Consider the following 25,608-nt stretch of genomic DNA (forward strand, 5'->3'; position numbering starts at 1 on the left):
TTATCTCTGATATAATAAAGACTGTTGGACTCACGTCTCCAGTGGTGAATTGTCTATTAGTCTTTACTTTTGCCTTCTGTGATTCGTCATCGTAGAGAACTTTTCCTGTTCTATATTTTGGATTTTGTTCTTCTTAATCTCCCATTGTTAAATGTGGAAGTTGCAAAATCAGCATTTTCATGTGGAAGCTGCCGGGATCATGCCGTTCATGTTATCTATGTACAGTACAGTCTCGATTATCTGACATAAATGGAACCGACCCATTGTCAGATAACTGAAAAGTCAGATAACATGGAAAACACTGCATAAACAAAGGCCCAGAGTTCCCGATTTTCAAAAATTGTTCTAGAGCAAAGATTTTTAATAGAAATAAATGTGATGACATCACCGGGGGGGGGGGGGGAGTTCTGTCAGATATGCTGGATGGTCGGATTACTGAAGATCGGATAATCAAGACTGTACTGTATAGGTTTCTAAAATAGTTGCTCCCACTATACGTGCCAGCAAACATGTGCCTTTCTGTAGCTATTTTAGAAAAGGTTCTGCATTGACAAAGCCTTACATCCCAAACTGGACATCTCAGTTCTGATCACCACATTCTATATAAAACTAGGCTCCACATGTCACCACTTTTATGATTTGACTTTAAGCAATTTATTTTTTATTTTTGGAAGTCTTTATTAAGATCCAAAAACAAATAGGGCTAGATTCTATATATGGTGTCTGAAAATTCCACATGGAAAAATAAATATGTCAAGGCATATTCTGTAAAGTATGCCTACATTTTATAGAACAGGCTTAAATTTCCACACAGTATATAGAATAACGCTGATCTCCTCTCCACATGACCAAATGTAGTCAAGGCCATTTACGCTATATTTTACTTTGCATAAATCCCGACACCTAAATTAGATGCAGAGCAGGTGTATTATATAACAACGTGCATAGATTTTAGAAACGCCCATGCCCCGCCCATGGCCATGCCCCCTTTTCAACTATGTGACTTAGAATTTAGGCGCACCACATTAAAGAATGCGCTTAGCAAGTTGTGCATATAAATCTTAATTAATGTCAATTAGTACTGATAATTTGTTAACATCCAATTAACAGCACTGATTAACTAGTTAACTAATTAAGTTATGCACATTGTTATAAAATATGCTTTGATTTCCGCACAGAAAATAAGGCGCCATATATAGAATCCCAGGAATAATAAACAGGCAACTCTGCCAAACTCAAAACATGTAATAGAACATGAGAACCCCTGTGAGGTACACCAAACAAAAATAAAGTTTTGGATTAGCTGTGAAAACAGAAAATGAACAAGAACACTTCTAACCATGCACAGTTTGTGTACATTTTCAATTTTTAGGTGCCCAAACAAACCAAATGCACACTCACACATGTACACCGCTAATGTACAGTATTTGTCTTTACAAAGAGTCTCCTCTGTACTTCATCTGCTGAAATTTTCAGTGCTTATATATCAGATCTGAATAGGCTTATAAAAGAAAGAGTTACTTACAGCCCTTGGTAGGGATGGTGGAACAGGTGCCATAGATCCTGCAAGGAATAAAAAGATTTGGTAACCTTGTCCATGTTTTTCCACTTTACAATCCCAAAACAACTTACAAATGTAGTTTAATGTTTCAAATCACTAAAGCTGAATATGAGACACTGTCTTGGGAGCTGGTGGTACCAACAGAGGGTGGTTATTGCTTAATGAGGCACACATGAGGGTTCCATATTCCAGGCAGTGCTCCCCAGAGCCACAGCTATTGGCAAGGGTCCCAAATTCCTTCTACTATTTCCTATTTCCAAGGGTCTTCTTATTCATTTACTCTTAGCTTTGACGTTAACAACTCTGTTGATGAGCTGAGGTGATAATAGGAAATCTGCTATTGCCTTTACCTGGTTGGTTATTTCCTGACTTCACCCCATGTCGGTGCTAAGAAAATTGAGAAGGGTCAACTCACCAGTGGGTATATTGGGATTGGGGCAGGCCTCCTTCAGAGAATGAATCACTCCATCCGGTTTAAGTTTTAAATATTCCACAAGCTTTATAGAAAAAAAATTAAAGAGAGAAGAAGATATTAGAGGAATTGGTTGCCCCTCTTGGAATATCTTGACCTCACATATTTTGATTTCTCTTTTAAATCAGCTATAGTCCTGATTTCCTCCTGCCTTTCCCCTTCTTGGCCTTAGCAGTCTCCCTTCTCAGAGAGCTGAATCCTGATCAATTAACCTTTAATTACACATAGCCAAAATAAACCCCCTGAAAGAAGTTGAGTAAATGATAACTTCTGTAACCCCATTGCCAATAAGGGGTCCTATAGCTTGCAAAGGACTCACCAGTCCAGGTTCTAATCCCCTCTTTCCCATTGGAAAACCTGGTATGGGTTCCATGAATGGGATGAAGAGGTCCTGCTTTCCAAGACCCTACGCACAGGAGAATCTCCACAATAAAACTCTTTTCAGAGATTTTGGTGGTATTCCAAAAGAGTAGTTCAATTTACTGTAGAATTCCTACAACCACATGTAACTGTTCATTCTATTTTACCTCCAATACAGTTCAGCATTACTGTCATCAATGTGTTAAACCAACTTTCACCTCTGGGTCTGGATCATCCCCCCCCCCCCCCCCCCTTCCTCCTGGTAGTAGGATGCAAACTGTTCAGAGATTCCCCTAAGTTCCATGGGTCAGGTGTGTTCAAACCCTCCCAAGGGACCTCATTATCGTACTTCAACATCTCAGCCCATCATCTTTATTACTTGTAAATCCTCCTCAGATGTTTCTTGCAGGTTCTGCAGGTTGTCCACAGAGAATCCCAACTTCTTGACCATCTTCACAGGGCTTAGGACAACCAGATTTTTCCCCTCAACATAACTGGTTAAGAACAGCAATATGCTTTTCCACTCTTCTGGATGTTACCTCTACTCCCAGTGTGAGAAACAGATCCTGGAAGCTTAGGACAGAGAATCCAGGTCTGACCGCACTCTTCATTGGCCACGAGGTAGTAGTGCCTTCTGCTGCACTTCCACACACCCCTGCCACCGGCCACCAGTCCATCGTCGTCCTCCTCGTCGGTAGAAGAATCTTGAATTGGATCACCACTCCATTCCAGCCAGGTAGGCCCCGTGGCGCGATCTAATATTTATTTATTTAAATTGACATTTTTCATTGCATTTTCTGCTGCTGCTAGTGCGTGAAGATATCCTGTTTCCTGATGGGTCACTCTTAACTGTTGTTGTTGTTGTTGTAATCTACCATGGGAAGCCTGGTGTTAAAAAGTTTGATGGAATATATTGAAATTAAATGGAAGTAGAATTAAACTCTCCTTTCATTGGGGCACACATGGAATCAGATCTTCATCTGTTTTGTAGAAGTTTACCTTTTAGATATGCAAATGGATTATTCTATTTTGAACATGTTTCAGGGGGAAGTGGTTTTATTAGTCAAAATAAATATTTTGTTTGCAGATTTCTTTTGTTTATATAAATGGGCTATATAAGCCCCTAATGCAGCCCATATTGGTTTTCTTATATTTTGTTCTTGTGATAACTTATACTGTGCCAAAACTGAAAACTCTTATCTCTGTCTGGTTGGTAATAAAAGGAGCTCATTGTGAACACTATCTACCCTAAAAGATTGTTTTGTGGCTTCTATGAAGAATTGTGATATTGAATAAATAAGCATATTTGTGTGTGTGTGTGTCCCTAGTCATGATGCATCCTAAGTTTATATAATCCTTTCAAGAAATCCACCCCTGGGTCTCCCCCCACCATCCAAATTGCAGGGCAGGCTATGCCCGCAGAGAGAGCCTGTTGTTAATACTTTACCAGCTAACTCTCTCCCTGGGAATAGCCAGCTCTGCAATTTGGGGGGGGGGGGGGGGGCGCAGAGGTGGATGGGGGAGAGAGCCTGTTGTTAAAAATTTACCAGCACACCACTGCACACATTCCAGATCCACAAAAAATAGATAATGTCTGGGGTCATTTTCCATGTCTGAATTGCTCCGTCTGTTATGTGAATCACAAAACAAAAGTTTTTGTGCATCCACTAACTGAAGACAGATATGAACTTTGCCAATATTCCAATTCTAAACCAACATATGTATACCCCCTGTTTACTAAGCCGCACAGCAATACCAACAAAGCCCATTCAAAGAAATATATCTGGGAACAGTGGCCATCAGTACAGACTGAAATGTTAAGAAAAGCAGGGTTGCCAGGTGGAAAATTTTTTTCCCACCCAAACGAGCCCAAAACCAGCCCAAAACCCGCCCAAAGTCAAACCCCGCCCCTGACACCCCACCCCCGCCGTCATCAACCCCGCCCCCGCCGTCATCGGCCTCGCCTCTTCCGTCACCGCCCCCACCTCCCCGTCATCGGCCCCGCCCAGAACATCACTAACCCCGCCCAAAACGTCACTAACTCCGCCCAAAACGCCACTAGCCCCGCCCCCGCAGCCCGAAAACCGCAAAAAAACCGCCGAAAGACCCCAAAACAAGCCCAAAAAACCTCAACCTGCCGCGGGCAAAAATTTCCCGAGGCGGGTTGCGGAAAACCGCCCACCTGGCAACACTGAAGAAAAGCAAAAACTGAGAACCAGCTTACCTGCCACAATGTGTCAAATCTAGTGCCCTCTGGAATGGAGTATCTACCGGATTTATCCTGCTCAATCCAGTAATGATAGACTGTTTTGCCATAGATGATAGAGAGTGCATATGTTCCATTCTCCTTTTCTCTCAGTCTAGGGGAGAAAACAGAAATCTAATAATCGCAATCATCGACCTTGATTTACTAAGGATTTTTCTCCATTCTGAATCTAGGTGACAGCTTAGTACAACAGACCAATAGTGTTCCTTATAGCAGAGAGGATCCTTAGCAGCAGGGAAGTGATCCAAGCTTCCAAATTCCAAGTTTATTTTATATAGAATCCAGGGGAAATGCACGCTAAGCTAGTACTTTATAAAGGCTGTTCTACACGAATACTAGCTTAGGGGCCCTTTTGCTAAAGGGTTGCCACATGGCAACCCAGAACTACTGCTGGCCCAAAGCGGGTACCGGCAGGTACCGGCGCGCACTTTTTAAAATATTTCTGCAGGGGGTTACCCAGCAGTAATTGAGAAATGTCATGTGCTGCCCAGTTACCGCCAGGTTAGTTCGGGAGCCCTTACCCCACCTCAATGGGTGGCAGTAACTGCTCCCCTCCCCCGAAATGGCCATGCAGCAAGTGTGAACTTACTGCATCGTCATTTCTTTTTTCTGCCTTTTTACCCGCTGTGGTAAAAGAGGCCCTGGCAAGCGGCAAAAACGTCTGCCACTGCTAGCACAGGACCCCCTTTACCCAGCGCCTAACTCAAACAAGCCACACTAATCAAGACGCATTGGTAACCCACAAGAACAGTATAACACAAGAAAAGAATTGGAATGTGGGTGGCTCCATTCCTCTCTAACAGAAAAAAGTTGTCTTTGAATCTAAAGCAAGGGTCTCTGCCAATAATACAAAAAAGGAAGGCAGGGGAATTTTAGGAATCTCTTCCCCCTCCCTCCAACACACAAACAGGTATGAGATCTTGTACACTCACCTATACAAACTGATAGAGAATTACTGAGTAAACCAAAAGCTGCCCTGGATATGGACTGATATCCCAAAAAAAGAAAGAGGCTACTGTTATCCCTGGCAGGCTGCAACATTATATAATATTGGAACCAGAAATGCACAAAGGGGTCCTTTTACAAAGTGGCTTGCGGTAGTGTAGGTGTGGGTTTTGGACGTGTGCAGAATCATTTTTCAGCGCACCTGTAAAAAAGGCCTCTTTTTTGCCAAAAATGTACATGCGGCAAAATCAAAATTGCCACATGTCCATTTTAGATTTCTGGCCTTACCGCCAGCCACAGACCTAGCAGTAAAGAATTCGGGTGGTAAGGACCTACGCATGTATATTGCCACTTGGCACGTGTCCGCTACGCGCGTTCAAAAATAAAAATTATTTTTCAGACGCGCGCCAAAAATGAAATTACCGCAAGAGCCGCACGGTAGTCAGGCGATAAGTCCATTTTGGTGCGCATTGGGCACGCGTAGGCGCCTACACGGCTTAGTAAAAGGGGCCCAAAGTGAATTTACTTGATGTACTTGTCATAATTGCTGCTAGCTTTTTGTAGGACAAATATGGTCACATAATTTTGCCTTTAAAATGTGTTTGTCAGTGAGGCACTGCAAAGGGTATCACACAGTTTTTGTTAGGTCAGTGAGAAGGGTGTGTTCCTCAAATTTCCCGCCCCCCCCCCCCCCCACTTTTTTCTTGTTTGTATTATTGGCAGAGACCCTTGCCATAGACACACAGGTTCAAAGACAGGTGTTTTCCATAAGCGAGGAATGAATGGAACTATCTGTAGTCCAATTTTTTCTTGTGTTCTACTTTTTTGTGTTTCTTTTTATTTTATTACTGGAAATTTTATTAAAAATTTGAATAATATACAAAAATTAGAACAATGCACAATACAGAATGAACTGTAAATTAATAAGAGCATAATGTCACTAACAATGTTCAAGTCATAACAATAAAGTAGACACTGAATCAAATATAAATTTGTCTATATTCCAGGTCATAAAACAGTCTCATGGAACGTCCTTGATCTTAGACACCCTGTCATGTGTAAAAAAATTATGTTAACCCTTAAAAAAATGAACATAACAATTGCTTTTTTTCAGGAAACCCACCTTACATATATAGCCCTTTTAAAAAAAAAAACTCTAATTGAACTGGTACCATTCGCTCTTCTCCAGCAAATGGAAAGAAAAATGGAGGGCCCCTTTTACTAAGCCGCGTAGGTGCCTGCACGCACCCAACGTGCACCAAAATGGACTTACTGCCCGACTACCACGTGGGTGTTGCGGTAATTTCATTTCTGGAGCGCGTCTGAAAAATATTTTGTATTTTCTGCCGCGCGTAGTGGACGCGTGCCAAATGGCATCTGACACGTAAAGGTCATTACCGCCCAAATTCTTTACCACTAGGTCTACAGCTGACGGTAAGGTCAGAGACCCAAAAAGAACGCACAACAATTTTGATTTTGCCGCACGTCCATTTTCAGGAAAAAAAGGCCTTTTTTACAGGCTCGCTGAAAAATGATTCTGCACTCACCCAAAACCTGTGCCTACGCTATCACAAGCCATTTTTAGCACACCTTTATAAAAAGGGGCATGTTCTATAACAGTGTGTTTAAATTTTGGAATGCCCATTTCCTTGCCCTTTTAGGCTCCACATATTAGAATTTAGGCGTTGTGCGTTACAGAATATGCTTAGCGAGTTGTGTGCACAAATTCTAAATATTGCCAATTATATGCTCATTATTGCTTGTTAAGTGCTGTTAAAAATGCTGATTGGCTTGTTAAGCCAATTAAGTTACGTGCATCATTATAGAATACGCTTGAATTTCGGTGCGGAACGCTAAGCACAATATATAGAATCTGGTGGATAGCGACTAACTGGCTATATCGCACAATATAGCTGGCTATCCCGTGAACATTCAAGCGCTGGCTGGCTAAGTTTAGTGGGCAAATTTGACCACATAAATAGATGTCCTATCTTTGCTTGCTATTAACTTGGGGGTCCTTTTACTAAGATGCGCTGCAGTGGCGTTCCTAGGGGGGCTGACACCCGGGGCGGATCGCCGATGTGCCCCACCCCCCAGGTGCAGCGCCCCCCCCCCCCCCCCCCCCGGTGCAGTGTGACCCTCCCCCCGGCGAGAGGACACCCCCCCACCCCGGCAAAAGAACCCCCCGGGTGCACGCCGCTGGGGGGGTGCCGCGCGCCGGTCAGCTTCGTTCGTTTCCATGCTCCCTCTGCCCCGGAACAGGTTACTTCCTGTTCCGGGGCAGAGGGAGCATGGAAACGAACGAAGCTGACCAGCGCGCGGCACCCCCCCCCCCCCCAGCGGCGTGCACCCGGGGTGGACCACCCCCACTGCCCCCCCCTTGGTATGCCACTGATGCGCCAAAAAGTGGCCTGAGCTGGTCTAGATGCGTGTATTGGACGCACGCAGGTCCATTTTTCAGGGCACCTGCAAAAAAGGCCTTTTTTTTGGCCAAAAATGGACATGCGGCAAAATTAAAATTGGCGCACATCCATTTTGGGCCTGAGACCTTACCGCCACCCATTGACATAGCGGTAAAGTCTCACGCGTTAATCGTGCGATAATGGTCTACGCGCGTACAATGCTGATTACCACCCGGTTAGCACCGTGTGCCAGAAAATTTCTGGCTCACTTAGTGGACATACATAAAAAATGAAATTACCACCCGGGCTACGCAGTAGCTGGACGGTAGTTTAAAACTGACGCATGTAGGACACGCATAGGTGCTTACGCGGCTTAGTAAAAGGGCCCCTTAATCGGCCAGCACTGAATATTGACGTAGCTGGTTAACTTAGAGCTGGCCCAAAAAAACTGGATATTCAAAGCCGGTCACCGGAAACATCCCGGCACTGAATATCTGGGGTCAGCGCTGACCGCGGCACTTATGTGTGCTGCCTCCAGCTGGCTGAATATCAGCCCCATTATCTTTTTTGGCCAAATAAGAGGAAGATCTCATGGTTGAAAGAACTGGCAAGTCTTCTCTAGTCTGCTCACAGGAATTTTCCATCAGGTTGTGCTCCAAAGTAGAGTTTGCGCTCAGCCTCTTCCCGTGATATTTTGCCATGAAACCATGGCATCCTTTCATGGGCTGTAGTAGCAATGAGTTTCTCAACCTGTGGTGCCTGGCTTATAATTGCCTGCTCTAGTGCATCTCCCTGCAGGAAAACAGAGAAATAAAACAAAATAAAATTAGTTCAAAACCAATAGATAAATATAATGATCTTGCTTCCCAGCAGCTAAGATCACCTATGCTTCATCTGATCAGAAAATTTTGATCCGAGTTTAAAAAAAAAATGCAACAATAAAGCAGTGTCTGTGGGCCTCCAGAAATACATGAATATAGCATGGCCATACATTTAATTTTAATTTAATTTTGTACCTTTTCAGTAGTAGCTCAAGGTGAGTTACATTCAGAAACAGAAAAATATCTACAAAACCAGAATAAGCCAATAATAAAAAACATAAGTTAAAATGTGTTTACTGCTCACAGGTTTCAAATGGGCGCTCATTCACATAATTTGGTAGATTTTGGTGCAACCATTGAAGCTCATGGTGGTGGATATGCTGGACAACTTCTCAGTGGAAGTAGCAGAGGACTGGGATAAGCACAAAAGCACCGTTGTTCAAAGGCAAGAGGGGAACTTTCCTCTGGAATTAGAAAGCTGGGTTATTCCATTAGAGGATCAAAGTATGGCAGGGTAATGAGAATTTCAGCTCACTAACAAGAAACGAGCCCTGATACCTGAAATCTGATATTCAGTGAAACAGCTGAGCTGTGAGCCTAGACTTCAGGAAAACTCATTCTAATGTTGTCCTTTTCTATTTTCTTCTGTATTTTTATTTACAAAAATCTAGGAGACAGCATCCCATATGAAACCCACATCTCAGGGCAAGGACTACCAGCAGAGAGAAGAGGACCCAGAACTGCTCCATGGAATGATAAATACTACATCCATATACCTCCAGTTTCCAGGTCTGTCGGACATAGTCCCGCACCATGTTATCCCGCATGCTGTCAAAGATTCCCTGTGCGGGCTCCAGTCCACTGGGCCGGTTGCAGGGCTTACGCAGGCTGCAACATAGACCATCAGGATCCTTGGAATAATATTCACAGAGCTCCTCTGGCCCACAGTGTGGCTTACCCCCAGCTATAGCATAGGTGCCGTTCAGCTGGCGCTCGATAGGGTAGTGGTGGATGCGCAAGTTGAAGACAACAGAGATGACATAGCCACCTAGGCTGCGGAGGCACTGGCGCAGAAGGAAGAGACCATCTAGCATACCACCCAGCTTCAGGTGCTCTTCCGCTTCTGCCCTGGAGATGCTGCCATAGAAAAAGGGTAGGTGACTGGCTGCATCGGGCATTTTCCAAAGACCACAATACTCTTCACGGAGTCATCAATTCCAACCAAATGACCTAGAAGAGATAACCATACACAAGAACATCATTTGTGACTCCTCTTTATATGCTTTCATTTTGTAGTAAATTTTATCAGATCTTTTGCATTTTAGGCTGGCTTTAGCCATTTTGCCTCTTTAAGATAACAGTCACATGCTGGGCAAAATCCCTTTGCCCCCCTCCCTCCACCTTTGCTAACAAATATAGACATTGCAGTGTCTCCCTTCATACTTATATGTCACTCCTGATGAAATAGCCAAACAGCCCCAAGATCTGCTGGGAGTGGTAAGCTGTGAAAAGAAGACCTTTCCAGGGTAACCTTCTTCACCTCATACCAGGATCTCCCTCCCAGTACTGCTCTCTCATGCTCCAGTGTGCTGAAGAGCTTGCACAGACAGAGCATACTACTAAAGGTTAGCTCGAGTTATCTGCAGCAGGTCCATTTTATTCATATGGGTCCTGCTGCAGATGAGCTAATCTTTAGGAAAAGACCCCCTTAGTCCACTGCAGAGCCCTAGCAACAGAAAGGCAAGAGTTTGAAGGGTGGAAGAGAGGGGGGATAAACAGGAACTTAGAAATGTATTAGACCCCAGCAAGGCTTCCCAAACATGTCCTGGTTTTCAGGATATGTAGAAGGTAAATTGCATATACTGTACTAGGTTTCCAACACATCAAAATTAGCTCATAAAGTCAGCATGAAAAGCCAGCTGGCTAAGGGGCTCCCAGGACAGATTTTGGAAACCTTGGCTTTCAGACTGGCTCACAAACTGACCAGGATTGCCTTTGGTGCCTATCAGCGGTTCTCTTCCATTCATAGTTACAGCATAGGAGCTAACTTTTCAAAATTATTGGGGGTGCTAAGCCCAGCGGAAATAACCCCTCCATGGACGCATACAAGGAATTTTCTCAATATTGGGGGTGCTCAAGCACCCACAGAGTCAGCTCCTATGAGTTATAGTATCTATGATACGGAGCTGCTACATTATCCGTTTCCAGAAGGGAGATCTGTGGTCAATTCTGTTTTTTTGACAGTCTTATTCTGGTACCTTCAGCATTAATATCAATGTTCCTCCATGCTGTCTATTATGATGTATTTGTAGGTCAGCTAGTAACCTAGCAGTAGGGATGCCTCCATAGGTCCCCTGTGCCACTACCTTACCTAATAGAATTTCACATCTTGTCTGACCTCAGTAGTAGGCATGCAGAATACCTGATTTGTGTAAATTCTGACCTCTACCAGAAACAGGTAGAAACTAGGAGTGACATTATAATCAAAGGGAGGAAATGGGTGTAGAAGGAAATGCCCCTGATTATAAAACTTTGACTCACTGTTGAAGCCCTGTCCTAGGTTCCTGACCTTCCTTGGCTTCTGACTTTAAGCACAAGGGGAGAACCTTCAAGCCTTAGCCTGATACGCCAGATATTGTATATAGACTGGTACTGTGCTACCCAAGCCACTACAATAAATACTCAGGAGTATCTAAGTGACAGAATGTCACTTAAGCAATTGCCCTAGTAGATGACAAGGGGAACAACGAACACTCACCACTCTCTTGTGATATAGTGGAGAAGGAGAGATTGATCTATCTGTTTATCTATTACAGCAAGGTGACCTGGATTTCATCCTATCTACTGGCATGAGATCTATTTGCATGCACTGCCTCCATTGCAGGCAAATAGATCTCATGCATATTCATTGGGGAAATCCTGAAAACCCAACCTGGCAAAGGCCGAGGTTGGACACCCCTGGTTTATAGGGTCAGACTAGCAAGCACTGGAAGGTCATTGGCCCTGGTAAATCACTGCTCCTCTCACTCTCCTCTCCCAAAAATGCACAATCTGGTCTGAACCAATAAAAGTTTACTTAAACTTTTTAAACTGTTCTCTGAAATCTTCTATTAATTTTTCCCTGCTCAAATATTTAAAGTCATAGTTTAGCTCCCCTTTCCTATGCTCCCAACTGCAGGGCTAATTCCTAAAATTTCCAGAAGCAAAGAAAATCATCTCCTACTCCTAAAACAAAATAAATGTAACATTTCTGGCCACCTGAAGGTGTATAAGATTGGAAGATGCCAGTGGGTTCACTAAAGGACCCTTTTACTAAGCCACGTAAGCGTCTACAGGCATCCAATGGATGTCAATTCCAAGTTACCACCCGGTTACCATGTGGCTTGGGCAGTAATTTCATTTTTTATGCACGTTCACTACGCGCACCAGAAAATATGGCATGCAGGTGGTAATTGGCATTTGAACACGTGTTAACCATTACCGCTAAGTCAATGGCTGACGGTAAGGTCTCACACCCAAAATGGACACGCGCCAATTTTCATTTTGCCGCACATCCATTTTTTGCCCCCCCAAAAAGGCATTTTTTTACAGGTGCGCTGAAAAATGATTCTACGTGCAGCCAAAACACACGCCTACACTACTGTAGGCCATTTTTCAGCACACCTTAGTAAAAGGACCCCTAAGCAAGCTCTTTTTCTTCTGGACCATGTTGAACCAGTCCTGAGTTTGTCCTATTGCATCTATAATTTCTCTGAGACAAGCAGAATATATTTATTTTTTATTTTTGTTACATTTGTACCCCGCGCTTTTTCCCCACTCATGGCAGGCTCAATGCGGCAGGCAATGGAGGGTTAAGTGCCTTGCCCAGAATCACAAGTTGCTGCCTGAGCCAGGAATCAAACTCAGTTCCTCAGTTCCCCAGGACCAAAGTCCACCACCCTAACCACTAGGCCACTCCAGAGTTATAATTTAATTTAATACACTATTTTATAGCCTGTCACTTTCGATTTTATAAACAGTACAGGGCAGATAATAATACAAAAAAGATACTTCACAAAAATACAACGTACAACACAATTTAAAAAGTCACCCCTCCCAAACTACCCAGTACAGAAGTAATAAAAATCATCATTGCTCTTCCCCTACAGAGGAACTAAAATACACCTTACCGTAAATATCCTGATTTTTAGCTGTTTTCTAAAACTCATCAGATTCTACTGGACGTTTATTCCACGTAAGTAGAACAGCACCTGAAAAATATTGGGCTTGCTTCTTCACTGATTTAAACTCTCTTTCTGATGAAAGATCCAGTTTATTAATATCTTGAGAATGAAACATCCACTTAGGGACATAAGCTCTCCAATGATTCTTCAAATACACTGGGCCTATTATTATGTAAGGCCTTGAATGTCATACATAGCACTTTAAACATAATTTCAAACTCAACTGGTAGTCAATGTAACATGCATAATAAAGGTGTGGCACCATCCCATAATTTCTTTTAAAAGTAATCTTATGTGCTGCAGCATTTTGAATTCTTTGTAATTTTTTCAATACATATTTAGGTAAACCCAAATATATAACATTACAATAATCCAGGTGACTTAAAACAACCACACAAAAATCATGGAGCAGAAGATAAGATCTCAGTTTCCATACCATTTTTTGTTTCATCCAAGCTTTTCATACTGTGGAAAAAAATTCTACCTTAGAAATTGTGGAATCTGGTAAATAAATGGTTAATGTTAGTCTAGATTATTTAAGTAAAATATTCTACATTTAATGGTAGAAAAATGCTGAGACTGACTTGTTCTCTCAGCCGTCACCTAATAATAACCTCTGATTTGTCCAAGCACTACAGGCAATAGCTAAGAGATAACCTGTCTATAGAAATGTTTACTCTTTTCAGACTTAGGCACCAGGGTGATAGATTTATGGTCCTGAGATTTTCTATCTGTTTTCTGTCTATCCCCCCTCCCCTCCCCTCCCCTCCCCTCCCCTCCCCTCCCCCTCCCCAGTTTGTATTTGTCATCCCTTGAATGGAATGGATTCATTACCAAATCTATGGGTTAGCCTATAAAAATGTATCCATTTTGAATCTTAGGCAGGAGAACCTACCAGGAGAGAAATGTCCTGGTTGGGTTTCCTCCCTGTTAACAGATATAGGCGCCCCGTATAAGAGGCTTGGGGAGGCTAAGCCTCCCCAGCCCAACCGTGACCTTCCCCTGCGCCCTCCTTCCCTCCCGACTCAGCTCCCCGACCGGCAGCGTCCTTCCAGCACAGCCCCCCGACCGGCAGCTCAGCTCCCCGACAGACCAACCGAAACCCCCCCCCCCCCCCCCCGTGCGCGCGCGTGTTTTACTTTCCATTGCAGCGACGTCAATGAGGAAGAAGGAAGGCACTGCAGGCTCGCCTCCAGCTTCTCCCTTCCCTCTTCACACAGTGTCCCGCCTTCGGCGATGATGCATTTTCTGTTTCCGCGAGGGCGGGACACTGTGTGAAGAGGGAAGGGAGAAGCTGGAAGCGAGCCTGCATTGCCTTCTTTACTGACGGAAGAGAACATGCCTGAAAATGGTAAGGGAAGTGACGTGAGGACTCTGGAGGAGAGAGAAAATGAAAAAGTGCAGGGGAGAGCCAGGGACATGCAAAAGAGCAGGAGAGAGCCAGAGAGAGATGGGGAGAGAAAGAGGGGGCATGGAAGAGAGCAGGGGAGAGCCAGGGAAATGGAAAAGAGCAGGGAAGAGCCAGAGAGAGATGGGGAGAGAAGGAGGGGCCATGGAAGAGAGCAGGGGAGAGCCAGAAAGAAGATTCTGGATGGAAGAGGGGTACAGAGAGAGAGAGAGATGAGTGGAAGGATGGGAAGAGAAAGAGGGGACATGGGCAGGAGAGAGAGAGAAGCAGCTGGGGGGGAAACTGGGGGAGACCCTAGCTGTCAGACGGAGAAATGCTGAATGAAAGGAGGGAGAAAGAGGGAAAATGCTGGAAGGAGGGGGCAGAGAGAGGGAAGACACTGGACAGAAGGGTAGGGAGGGAAAGAGGAAAGACACTGGAAGGATGAGGAGAGAGAGGACATGCCATTGCTGAATGGAAAAGGGTCGAGAGAGAGAACTGTCTAGAAGGAAGGGGAGATAGAGGGAGACAATGGATGGAAGGAGAGGGAGATAATGGACGGAAGGATTGGGAGACGGTAATGGGTAGAAGGATGGAGAGAGAAAGAAGGATGACACTGGATGAAAGGGTAGGAGAGAAAGAGGGAAGGTGCTGGACATGTATGGATGGAGGGGAGGGAAGACTGGAAGGAGATGCACATGGATGGAGGGGCGGGAAGAGAGGAGAAATCTGGACATGGATGGAGTGAAAGGCATGGAAGAGAGGAGAAATATTGGACAAGGATGGAGGGAAGGAAAGACGAAGGAGATACACATGGATGGAGTGGAAGGAAGAGAGGAGAAATGCTGGACATGGATGGAGAGGAGGGAAGACAGAGGAAGTACATGCACATGGAGGGGAGGGGAGTGAGGAGAAATTCTGGATATGGATGGAGGGAAAATTGCTGAATTTAAGGGCTGGATCGAAACACTTTGAGAGCAGATGTTGAAACTGGAGAAAGGATAGGGACGGGGCTACAGATGGTAGACAGGACGCATAAGGACAGAGGAGGATGGTGGACATGGTGAGAGAAAAAATATCAAATGGAAAGAAGACACTGCATAAAACAGAAGACACTGGGACCAAAGCGAATAGAAAAACTAAATGATCAGACAACAAAGGTAGAAAAAAGTATTTTATTCAGAATTTATTAACTGGAATATGTCAGCTTTTGGAAATGTGCATCTGTGATATTTTGCATATAAGTTTCAATTCTTCTAGTATTGCTGCATGCCGATTCTGACTTCTTGAGGTAACATTCCAGTTCAGTATTTTGCCTTCATATCTGTTGTGTCATGTGTTTTTCAAGTGTGATCAAGATGCAGTATTCTGCTAGCGTGTAGTATTTGCAGCCCTTTTTGTTTTTGTTTCACTAGGTTGTGTACTGGTGTTTTAGAGCCCGGTGTAATTATAGTGCTACCTTTCCATGCATAAGGTTGTAGCTCATCCTGTCCTTGGAATTAGTGCTGTTATGGTTTGGTAAGGTTATGAGTGTGTTTTTGCACAAGTTTGTGTATAGTGTTTTGCAGCGGAGAGATTGTGTATTGGCCTTACTGAGGTGACACCAAAACATCAGAAAGGGTGTAGAGCCTAAATCATGACACACTACCTCTTGAAGGATCTGCATATAGTCATTCATAAAAGGAGCTCATTGTGAACACTTTCCACCCTAAAAGGGTGTTTTGTGGCTCTACATGAGAATTGTGATATTATGATCCCTTGTTTCATATTGTTGACGGTCTGCATTTTCCGTATGGGTGGTATATTGGTGTATTAGGGTCTGCCCAGTGTTATGGTACAGTAAGGTTCTGAGTGTGTTTTTGCACAAATTTGTGCATAGTGTTTTGCAGTTGAGCGATTGTGGTTAGTATATGCTTTGAGCAACCACTTTATTCTTTGACATATGATACATATCTAATATCTAAATTTATTAAAAGGTATTAAATGTGACTTTTATTTTTACTTATTTTTTTTCTGTGTTGTCAGACAATTATGGATATAAGCTCTGCCCCTGGCTCCACCCCTAATCCCGCCCCATTTAGCCTCCCCAAACAGTTGGGCCACCGACCGCCTATGTTAACAGACTATTTTATACAATTCTAAAATACATAATTAATTCACATTGACCAGTAATATGTGGATTTATTTATAGAATGGCTAATTTAACAAAATATATTTTAATAGTAGGTTAGAATTTAGTAAGTATGACCACTGTCTGAATGTGTATTATTTCACTGTTTAACTATGAAGAGCGGGGTAAGATGTTAGGTAATGTGCCAGAGACCTTTATATATTTATTTATTACATTTGTACCTCACATTATCCCACCTATTTGCAGGCTCAATGTGGCTTACAGAGTGTTATTATGACATATTCATGAGGGAATAGTAGATATAGGAAAGGAAAAACATTATAAGTCATTTGTATCTTAACTTGGGAGCAATTTATGACTCCAATATATTATGGATAATCTGATGTTCAAGAGGTGAAGGAGACTATCACGGAGGCGATAAACCATATGTATGCAGTCATTAGTAAACTAATCTATGTTCCTGTAATAATGAATCTTTTTATGTATTATTTTGATCCTTTTGTGTTTAAGATGCCAAATTCCCTATATAAGGAACTGGCCTCTGTCCAGAATTTAGAACATACTTTGTTAAATTGAGCACAGGCTAGTGTTTTTTTTTTTTTAATTTACAGTTCTACAATACTACTTGATTTATCTGAGTATCAAGGGTAAGAGAAGATGTCAAATAGAAAATGGAAGAAAACCAATAACTGGCTCCGCTTGCCCAAATGACATGGAAGCAATTAGCAGTGTTATTCCTAAACCTGGAGATTGCTGGCTCAAAATAAGTTAGTTGAACTTGACAAGTACCCCCTGCCATGTCCATAGTAGAAAAATTTGAGCCACTCCTTGTTTTCCACTCACTGAATTCATTGTTCTTGTTTCTTTAGAGACTTTCTCTAAATCTGTGCATGCACTGAGTATAAAGCCCCAGGACTAGCTCTGCCTCTCACCTACTGACATGGAACTATAGGGTGAGCCAGCTGACAAGTTGTTACCATTTCTCGCTTTTCCATTTTTCTTGTTTCTTGGCTGAATTCTAGTTCTGCTCCTCTGGTTTTAAGGGGTACTACCAAGCACTCAGTGTTTACTGGAAAACTGCTGGGGTGCAGGAAGGAAGGGGGATGTTGCTGCAGCTTTGGAGGTTTATTATAATGTACAGGAAACCACAACAGGAAGTAAACATACTGCAGGGAAAGTAGGTGGAACTTTGCCTACAAGGGATGCTTTAAAAAAAAAAGGTGTAGGTGTAGCAGATATTGGCAGGCACACACAAACACATGAACTGGTTTATTGAAAAGGATATTTGTAATACATTTCTTCTCCTTTCCGTTCTTAGGGTCTTGTTCTCCTTACACTTCTTATATATGATGTCAAGCCTCATCACTCATTGACACGGATTAATTGCCATGATAAAAATGCACTTATTACTGTACTCCAGTCCCCCCTTGCAGAGCTCTCTCTCTTCACTTCTTTTCTCCCATTCCTCACCCTCTCACTGTCCTCATCCATTCCCCAACCCAGCTTCCCTTCATACAGCTCTCTCATTCTCTTCCCCATCTCCCGCAGCCTTTTTTCTCTCCCTTCCCCTAGTACTGTGCAGTCTTCTCTCTCTCCTCCCTGCAGCTCAGCCCTTGTCCATCGAAGCCACCTCCACCCCTTCCAGATCCCTCAGAGCCAGATGCTGTCTTTCTGCCAGCCCTGTGTAAATCTGCCTGCAAGCTGCAGCCACGAAAATTCACTTTCCCCATTTTCTATTCCCTTCCAACTCTAGTATTCCATTCATTGAGTGGAGTAGCCTATTGGTTAGTGCAGTGGACTTTGATCCTGGGGAACTGAATCAATTCCCACTGCAGCTCCTTGTGACTCTGGGCAAGTCACTTAACCCTCCATTGCCCCTGATACAAAATAAGTACCTGAATATATGTAAACTGCTTTGAATGTAGTTGCAAAAAACCTCAGAAAGGTGGTATATCAAGTGCTATTTCCCATTTCCCATTGTAGAAAAATTCCAGACTGAGAGGGTTCCTTCCAGAACCCTACAATCCAATCATGAGCTCTGAATCTGACCAGAAAGGCCCTACGTTTCAAATTAGGATGCTATTTCTAACCCAAATTTTAGGTTTCTAAGTTCAACTGAAAATAGGTACCTATAAGAACCTAAGGTCCATAAATATTGGCTTTCAGCAATCTGTGAGCCAAACAATTCACATAAGTAGAGAGCTGCTCTTCTCTCCAATAGGCAATAATATTACAACAATATCCATGTTTGAATCACAAGACCTGGCTACACCACATTGTTGAAGTGTGGTTAATAGATTATCAGTTTTTGAACAAGCACATTACGGTCACAATTTTTTCCATCCCTGATAAAGATTACTCAAAACATGGTCAGGTTGGGTGTTATGTTTGATTGATATAATATGTTTATGTTCATTTACACTTGAGGAATTGCTTTCTTTAATAATTACATCAAAGGGCCCTGTTTACCAAGGCGTGTTAACATTTTTAATGAGCCTACACTTAGTGCATGCGCTAACCCTGTAGGCGCCTATAGGGATATTGTAGGCATGTACATGGTTAACGCGTGTACATAGTTAACACACATTAAAAATGTTAACATGCCTAAAGATCGGCTTAGTAAACAGGGCCCAAAGTGATTTACAAAATAGTTAAAAATATATGAAAAGGAAAGTAACGCCAAAAATAAACAGGAAAGAAACCAATCACACCGAAGAACAGTAAAAAAATGTAGCTGCACACTCTTCAGGCTCAACTACTCTGCAATCACAGAAACACGCTACATTTTTGAGAAAAAATGTTTGACGGATAACTTTTGGTTGGCATTCTATGTTTAGATCCTCTGTTTGCCCAGCCTCCTGTTGTGGATCCCTTACTACCTCTCTAATTTACGTACAGCCATATGGGATATACTGAGGACAGTAACTAATCATACCATCCCCAATGGAAGTGACACTGCACAGAGAGAACAGTCAGAGCAATATCAATTGACTCTAATCTCTCACTTTCATAGGAGCTGGTACCTGAATCTCTCCTGTTAAGTGTGATTACTGTGCAATGGATGGAATTCCCTGTCCCCCAATAGAGGGGAAACTGTGAATGCCATCTTCATAGCACCCCCAGCCACTGCAGGTCGAAAACCAGAAACTGGGTACAGGTATTTTGGCATTGTACCACTAGGCCATCAAGTCAATCCAATGACCATTCTTCTTGAAGGAGGAGATTTTGAATAGCTCTGCCTTATATATTGAAGAAATTGTGGGCAGCAGATTTGGTCACTGTTGAATTGAATGTGCAAAGAAGCATGAAATCTATAGATTCTGCTGATAAGAAAGGTGAGAAAAGATCTTGTGATAAAGCAATGGAAAAAAACAAAAAGCTTTTATTTAAGGTCAAATCTGTCTTCTGCACATCCTGTTTCAGATTTTTCACTGTGGTTGCTTGGAGGAGGTTAATGAGTGGAAGTAATTCTTTCCATGACTGTGAGAAAATAGAACCCCCTGGGAGGCTGCCTGCTCAGTGTAGTGTGGGCACCAAGTTACTCTCAGATTAGACTTAGCCCACTCTGTCCAAAGTGGCAACACTAATCAATGATGGATTTAGAATTTTTATGCCACCTTGGCACTATTGGTGCGTCATTTTTCTGCCTCTGACTCCCCTTCCCCCACAAATCTCATATTATACCCTCTCTCTTGCAGTGGAGGGGCAATACAGTGGTTAAAGCAGCAGGCAGAGAATCAGAGAAGTTCAAATCCTGCTTCTTCCCTAATGCTCCTTGAGAACTTGGGTAAATCATTGCAACTTATACAAATTTGGATTGTAAGCCTTGTGGGGATGGAACCCACCAACTGTACCTGAATGTGTGTGTGTTGTTTTGAGGTTATATTTAGAAAGATGACTAATTAAATCCAAATCCAGTCCCAAAGATTGTCAGTTTTTTAGGGGACAAACACAACATATATATGTTCACTTATATCCATCCTTCTTACTGTTGCTTATTAATTAGGATCTATTTACTGCCTTTTTGAAGAAATTCACCCAAGGCCGTGTACAGCAAATATAACCTAGACATAGGCAATAAACAATTACAATAGTAAAATATTCAAATAACAGTACCCAGTGCAGTACAGTATGCTACTTAATACCAACAAAATACAAATTAAAACATCATAATAGATAGCAAAGCGGACAAGTGAAGGTGGAACATCAGTAATAAATAATAAATAAATTCAGGCAAATAAAACACAATAACAGGAGTTTAGATAGATGATTTGGGTGATTAAGTTAAGGAAAAATTGCGTGTGCAGTCAGAAACGATGCATGCAACTGATCTCAACTGGAGAGCATGTGATAAGCAAGTCCTGCTGCAGTAAAAGCAGCTGGTGGTCGTCCTTGCGTGTGTGCCTAGCTAGTTAGTTACTTCTTCTATTAAAGGCGTTCACTTCCTTTCTGAAGTAGAGAGAGTTTTATATCATGTGAAGCCTTTCTGGGAGTGCATTCCAGAATGTGGAGGCTACTCCTGAGAGGGCTCGCCGATGAGTGTCACATCATGTGATTTCCTTTGAAGAGGACGTAGTTAGGGATGCTCCTTGGGAGAATCTTAGAGACTTTGGAAGTATGTAGGGAGATCTTGTTCTTTAAGCACTCTGGTCTGTTTCCTATAAGGGTCTTGAAGATCAGTAGAGTTTTAAATTTAGCCCTGCATTGTACTAGTAGCCAATGAAGTTTTTGCAGAAATGTTGTGATGTAGTCATATCGCTTATGACTTTCTACCAGTCCTGCTGAGGCATTCTAAATCAATTGGAGCTGGTGCAAACCCTTTGTAGTTACACCAATGTAGAGTGCATTACAGTAATCCAGCCTTGATGTTATCATGGCATGAACTGCTGTGACAAGACTCGCCTTCTTGATTTATAGAAAGATAATGCATAGTTGTTGGAGATCATAGAAACAACTCCTGAAGGTGGCTTGGCTTTGGGAGATCAGCATAAGTGTTATCTAGTTATACCCCAAGGATCCAAATGTCAAGTCCCCTACCTCAACGCAAGCGGCGTCCTCGGGCTGCGTGGGGTCCCGTCGACATGCACACTTGACTGGCACTGCCTGAGCCATGTGTGTGTAGTCCTCTCTGGGTTTGTTCAGAGAGCGGTGGTTGCAGGCTCCTTAATTGCTTTGCTTCCATGCACCTGTTTCTGCTCTTTCTCTGCCTGGCTTCCCTTGCTTCTCTCCTATTGGTCTTCTGGTTCCTCCTTCCCCTGCTCTTGTCCTATGGCTGTGCCCCTTCTCCCTGCTGATGTCAGACACCAGCACTTTATCAGTTGAGCTCTCCTTGGACTCGGCTTCTACTTAGGTAGATGTTTCTAACTCTGTAGTCTGCTTCTTATCTTCTAGTCCGTCGTTGCTGACTTTGCTTGTACTTGGATTACCCTTCTGCCTGCCGCCTGTCTACTGACTGCCGCTTGTACCTGGATTACTCTTTTGACCCGCTGCCTGCCAGGCCGATACATTCATCTACCCGGTTCCAGCTCTGTCCCGTAAGTCCTGCAGACCGCCCGCACCTAGGGGCTCAACCTCTGGGGAACGGCAGTCAGCGCAGGTCCGAGTACCGGGCTCAGCAGTGCTCTGCTTGGTACAAGAACTCACAAGTCTGACACCTGAGCTGTGATTTAAGGAGGAGTTTGTAGTTCTGAAAGGGATCTTGATGTTGGGTATATGACCACTTATTTTAGTGACCTATGGGAGCTCTGTTATACTTGGTTTCAGACAAAGTTTGTTGTTTTAGCCCATTCTTGAATTGCTGTTATACAGGTAGACACTTTATTCAAGCCTCTATATAAGCCTGGTTCAATGGTTGTGCATAGCTGCATCTGACAAATCAAGGAAAGATTCCCTACGAAACAATGTTATCTAAGAAGTAGGGAAGGGATGTTAGGCAACCAATCCAAACAGGACTCCAGAGGTTAATAAAGTGAAAGTTGTTCATTGCCACAAAAAAAGTTCAATGGGCGTTTTTGATTTATACAGGTTAGTCCTTATATTTCTCTTTTTCTTCTCACCTTACTCTTATTCACTTAAGCATTAATTTCTCATATTTTCTTCACATATACATTTAGGGCCCTGTTTCCTAAGCCACGCTGTAGATGCGCTAGTGTTTTTAGCGCACTAAGCATCAGGCCTTCCTCCCACCCAGCATCCAGCAGCACCCAGCACCAGGCCTCCCTCCCACCCAGCATCCAGCAGCACCCAGCACCAGGCCTCCCTCCCACCCAGCACCAGGCCTCCCTCTCTCGCAGTACCAAGCATCAGACCTCCCTCCCACCAAGCACCCAGCCTCCCTCCCACCCAGCAGCACCCAGCACCAGGCCTCCCTCCCTCCCAGCACCCAGCATCAGGCCTCCCTTCCTCCCACCCAGCACCCAGCAGCACCCAGCACCAGGCCTGCCTACCTCCCTCCCACCCAGCACCAGGCCTACCTCCCGCCCTCCCTCCAACCAAACAGGCATCAGGCCGCCCGCCCGTCCGTCCTCCCTCCCTCCCAGCACCAGGGCCCCCCTCATCCTCTGAAATTTAAAAGGCAAACCGGGTTAAGGCGGCGTCGGCAGTGGCAGCGGCAACTAAAAGCATGTTCTTCGTTCGGCGTGCCTTCCCTTCTCTCTCAAGCTCTGGTCCCGCCTATGAGAGTGGGACCAGAGCTTGAGAGACAGAAGGGAAGGCGCACCGAGCGAAGAACACGCTTTTCGTTGCCACTGCTGACGCCACCTTAACCCGGTACGCTTTTTAAATTTCAGAGGAGGAGGGGGGCCCTGGTGCTGGGAGGGAGGGAGGACGGGCGGGCGGCCTGATGCTTGTTTGGTTAGAAGAGGGAGGGAGTGAGGGCGGGCGGGCGGCCTGGTGCTTGGTGGGAGGGAGGGAGGCCAGCCTGGTACTCGGAGGGAGGGAGAGTGGGCGGACCGGCGTCAGCGCACGTGCCAAGGGAGAGGGCTCTGCGTGCCTTCTCTGGCACGCGTGCCATAGGTTCGTCATCACTGCCCTAGCATATGCATAGCAATATAGTAACATAGTTAATGATGGCAGATAAAGACCTGAACGGTCCACCCAGTCTGCCCAAAAAGATAGTATCCATTGACCAAATCAGCTTGACTAGATGCTTGAGGTAGATATTAAACGTCATTGTCACTCCTCCAGCATTTACCCTTTCACATCATTTGTCACACCACTCTAAACCTTCACCCCAACCTTATCACCCATTTCCAGCATTTATCTGGTCAGCCTTCCAGCAGTCATGTCTCTCCTTACTACACCCCAGTATTCAAATCCTCAACATCCCTTTCCAGAGTTCACCCCCCTCCTCATCACACCCATTTTCATATTCAAATTCTCTCTCCCCACAAATCACTCATAGTTTGCCCTGTACTGGCAAATTGGCTCCCTCCTCCTCCTCAATGCTGGAAGAAGAAAGTTTGATGTCCTGAAAGCACAGTGAGCAGCTACTGGGGTGCAACAGCCCCACAGCAATTGGCATCATATTGCAGAGGGGAGCGAAGCAGTAGCTGGTAAGAGGAATGGGCTCTACTGTGTTCCTTTGTCCACTTCATCTTGCCTCCGATCTGAGACATTGTGGTCCAACTGCCTGCCAGCTATGTGAAACTGGCTATAACCATCAAGCAGTGAGAGAGCCACTTTGAAACTAGCTTTTACATTGCCATTTTTTAAACTTGCACCAGCAGCCAAATGAGCTGATAAAAGCTAGTCAGCTGAATAACCAGACAGTTAGCATCCCTATTTTCTCCCCCACCCCACCATTAACCTCTGATCCCTTTTCCTATACCGACCTCCAATCCCTCCTGATTCTCCTGGGAACCCCACACGCATAAGAATATCAAATGTGTCAAGCTAAATCAGACCAGAGGCCCAGCATCGTGTCACCAATCCAGGACACCAAAGACTAGAATCATTCTTTGTAAAACATCCAAAATCAGAACAGGAAAGGTCATTTTCTACAAAAAAAAAAAAAAAGTCTATCTTTTCCTTTTGAAAATGCTATTTGGAAAAACGTTTTGTGATTTGGATGTTTTATTTTTTGGACCATTTTCAAACAAAAAACATCCAAATGCAAAATGTACAAAACACACAAGAAAATCCACAATAGCGTTAAACCATTCACATGTTCTAAGTGTAGTAAAAGCTTTGGTTGTAGTGTGGTAAAAGCTTTGGTTGTAATATAAATCTCAAAGTGCATCAGAAAGTCCACACGGGAGAGAAACCATTTGCATGTATAGAGTCTGGTAAAAGCTTTGGTCTGAAGGCAAACCTCACAATGCACCAGAAAATACACACAGGAGTGAAACCATTTACATGTCCTGAGTGTGGTAAAAGCTTTGGTTGGAAAGAAAGCCTCACATGGCATCAGAGAATCCACACAGGGATGAAACCATTTATATACACTGAGGAGGTAAAAGCTTCAGTTGCATTGGGACAGGTAATTAGGGAATGTACACTCTTGCTATGAAGTATGGAAAAATAGCACTCTGGTATTTAGATATATGTAATGAGACCTCCTTTTCATCCATAGATCTGAATTCAAAGCCCAAATCTAATGATAAACAATATACAGAAGGCTCAGACATTATAGAAAGCTTGGCATCAGGTAGAATAGTGGAAAAGTGACATCCCAGGAAAGCAATAGGGCATCCTTTGGGGCACTAAAGTGGACTTACTACTACTACTACTATAAATCATTTCTATAGCGCTACCAGTCATATGCAGCGCTTCACAATTGAATATGAAGAAAGAAAAGACAGACCCTGCTCAAAAGATCTTACAATCTAAATCAGGACAGACAGATAGGACCAATAAGGATAAGGGTAGGACAGACAGAAGGACACATAGGGAAAGGGACTATTGAAGAGAGGAAGACAAGATAAAGGTTACGAGCAAGTGACAAGTTAGGAGTCAAAAGCAGCATCAAACAGGTAGGCCTTTAGCCCGGATTTGAAGGCGGCCAGGGATGGAGCTAGACGTAACAGCTCAGGAAGCCCAT

The 25,608-nt window shown here is 43.7% G+C and overlaps 1 protein-coding gene across 1 annotated transcript in view; it reads right to left on the reverse strand.

Moving 5' to 3' along the window:
- Positions 1-25,608, reverse strand: part of LOC115479942 (tyrosine-protein kinase ZAP-70) — a 104,070-nt gene that overhangs the window by 57,739 nt on the left and 20,723 nt on the right. The window contains exons 2-6 of the mRNA XM_030218277.1: positions 9,604-10,057; positions 8,638-8,798; positions 4,618-4,753; positions 1,977-2,058; positions 1,526-1,563 (exon numbers count right to left, since the gene is read on the reverse strand). Of these exons, the coding sequence (XP_030074137.1) occupies positions 1,526-1,563; positions 1,977-2,058; positions 4,618-4,753; positions 8,638-8,798; positions 9,604-10,005 (819 nt within the window). The 5' untranslated portion in view covers positions 10,006-10,057. The remainder of the gene's footprint in view (positions 1-1,525; positions 1,564-1,976; positions 2,059-4,617; positions 4,754-8,637; positions 8,799-9,603; positions 10,058-25,608) is intronic.

Source organism: Microcaecilia unicolor, chromosome 11, assembly GCF_901765095.1.
Source record: "Microcaecilia unicolor chromosome 11, aMicUni1.1, whole genome shotgun sequence".
Lineage (NCBI taxonomy): Eukaryota > Metazoa > Chordata > Amphibia > Gymnophiona > Siphonopidae > Microcaecilia > Microcaecilia unicolor.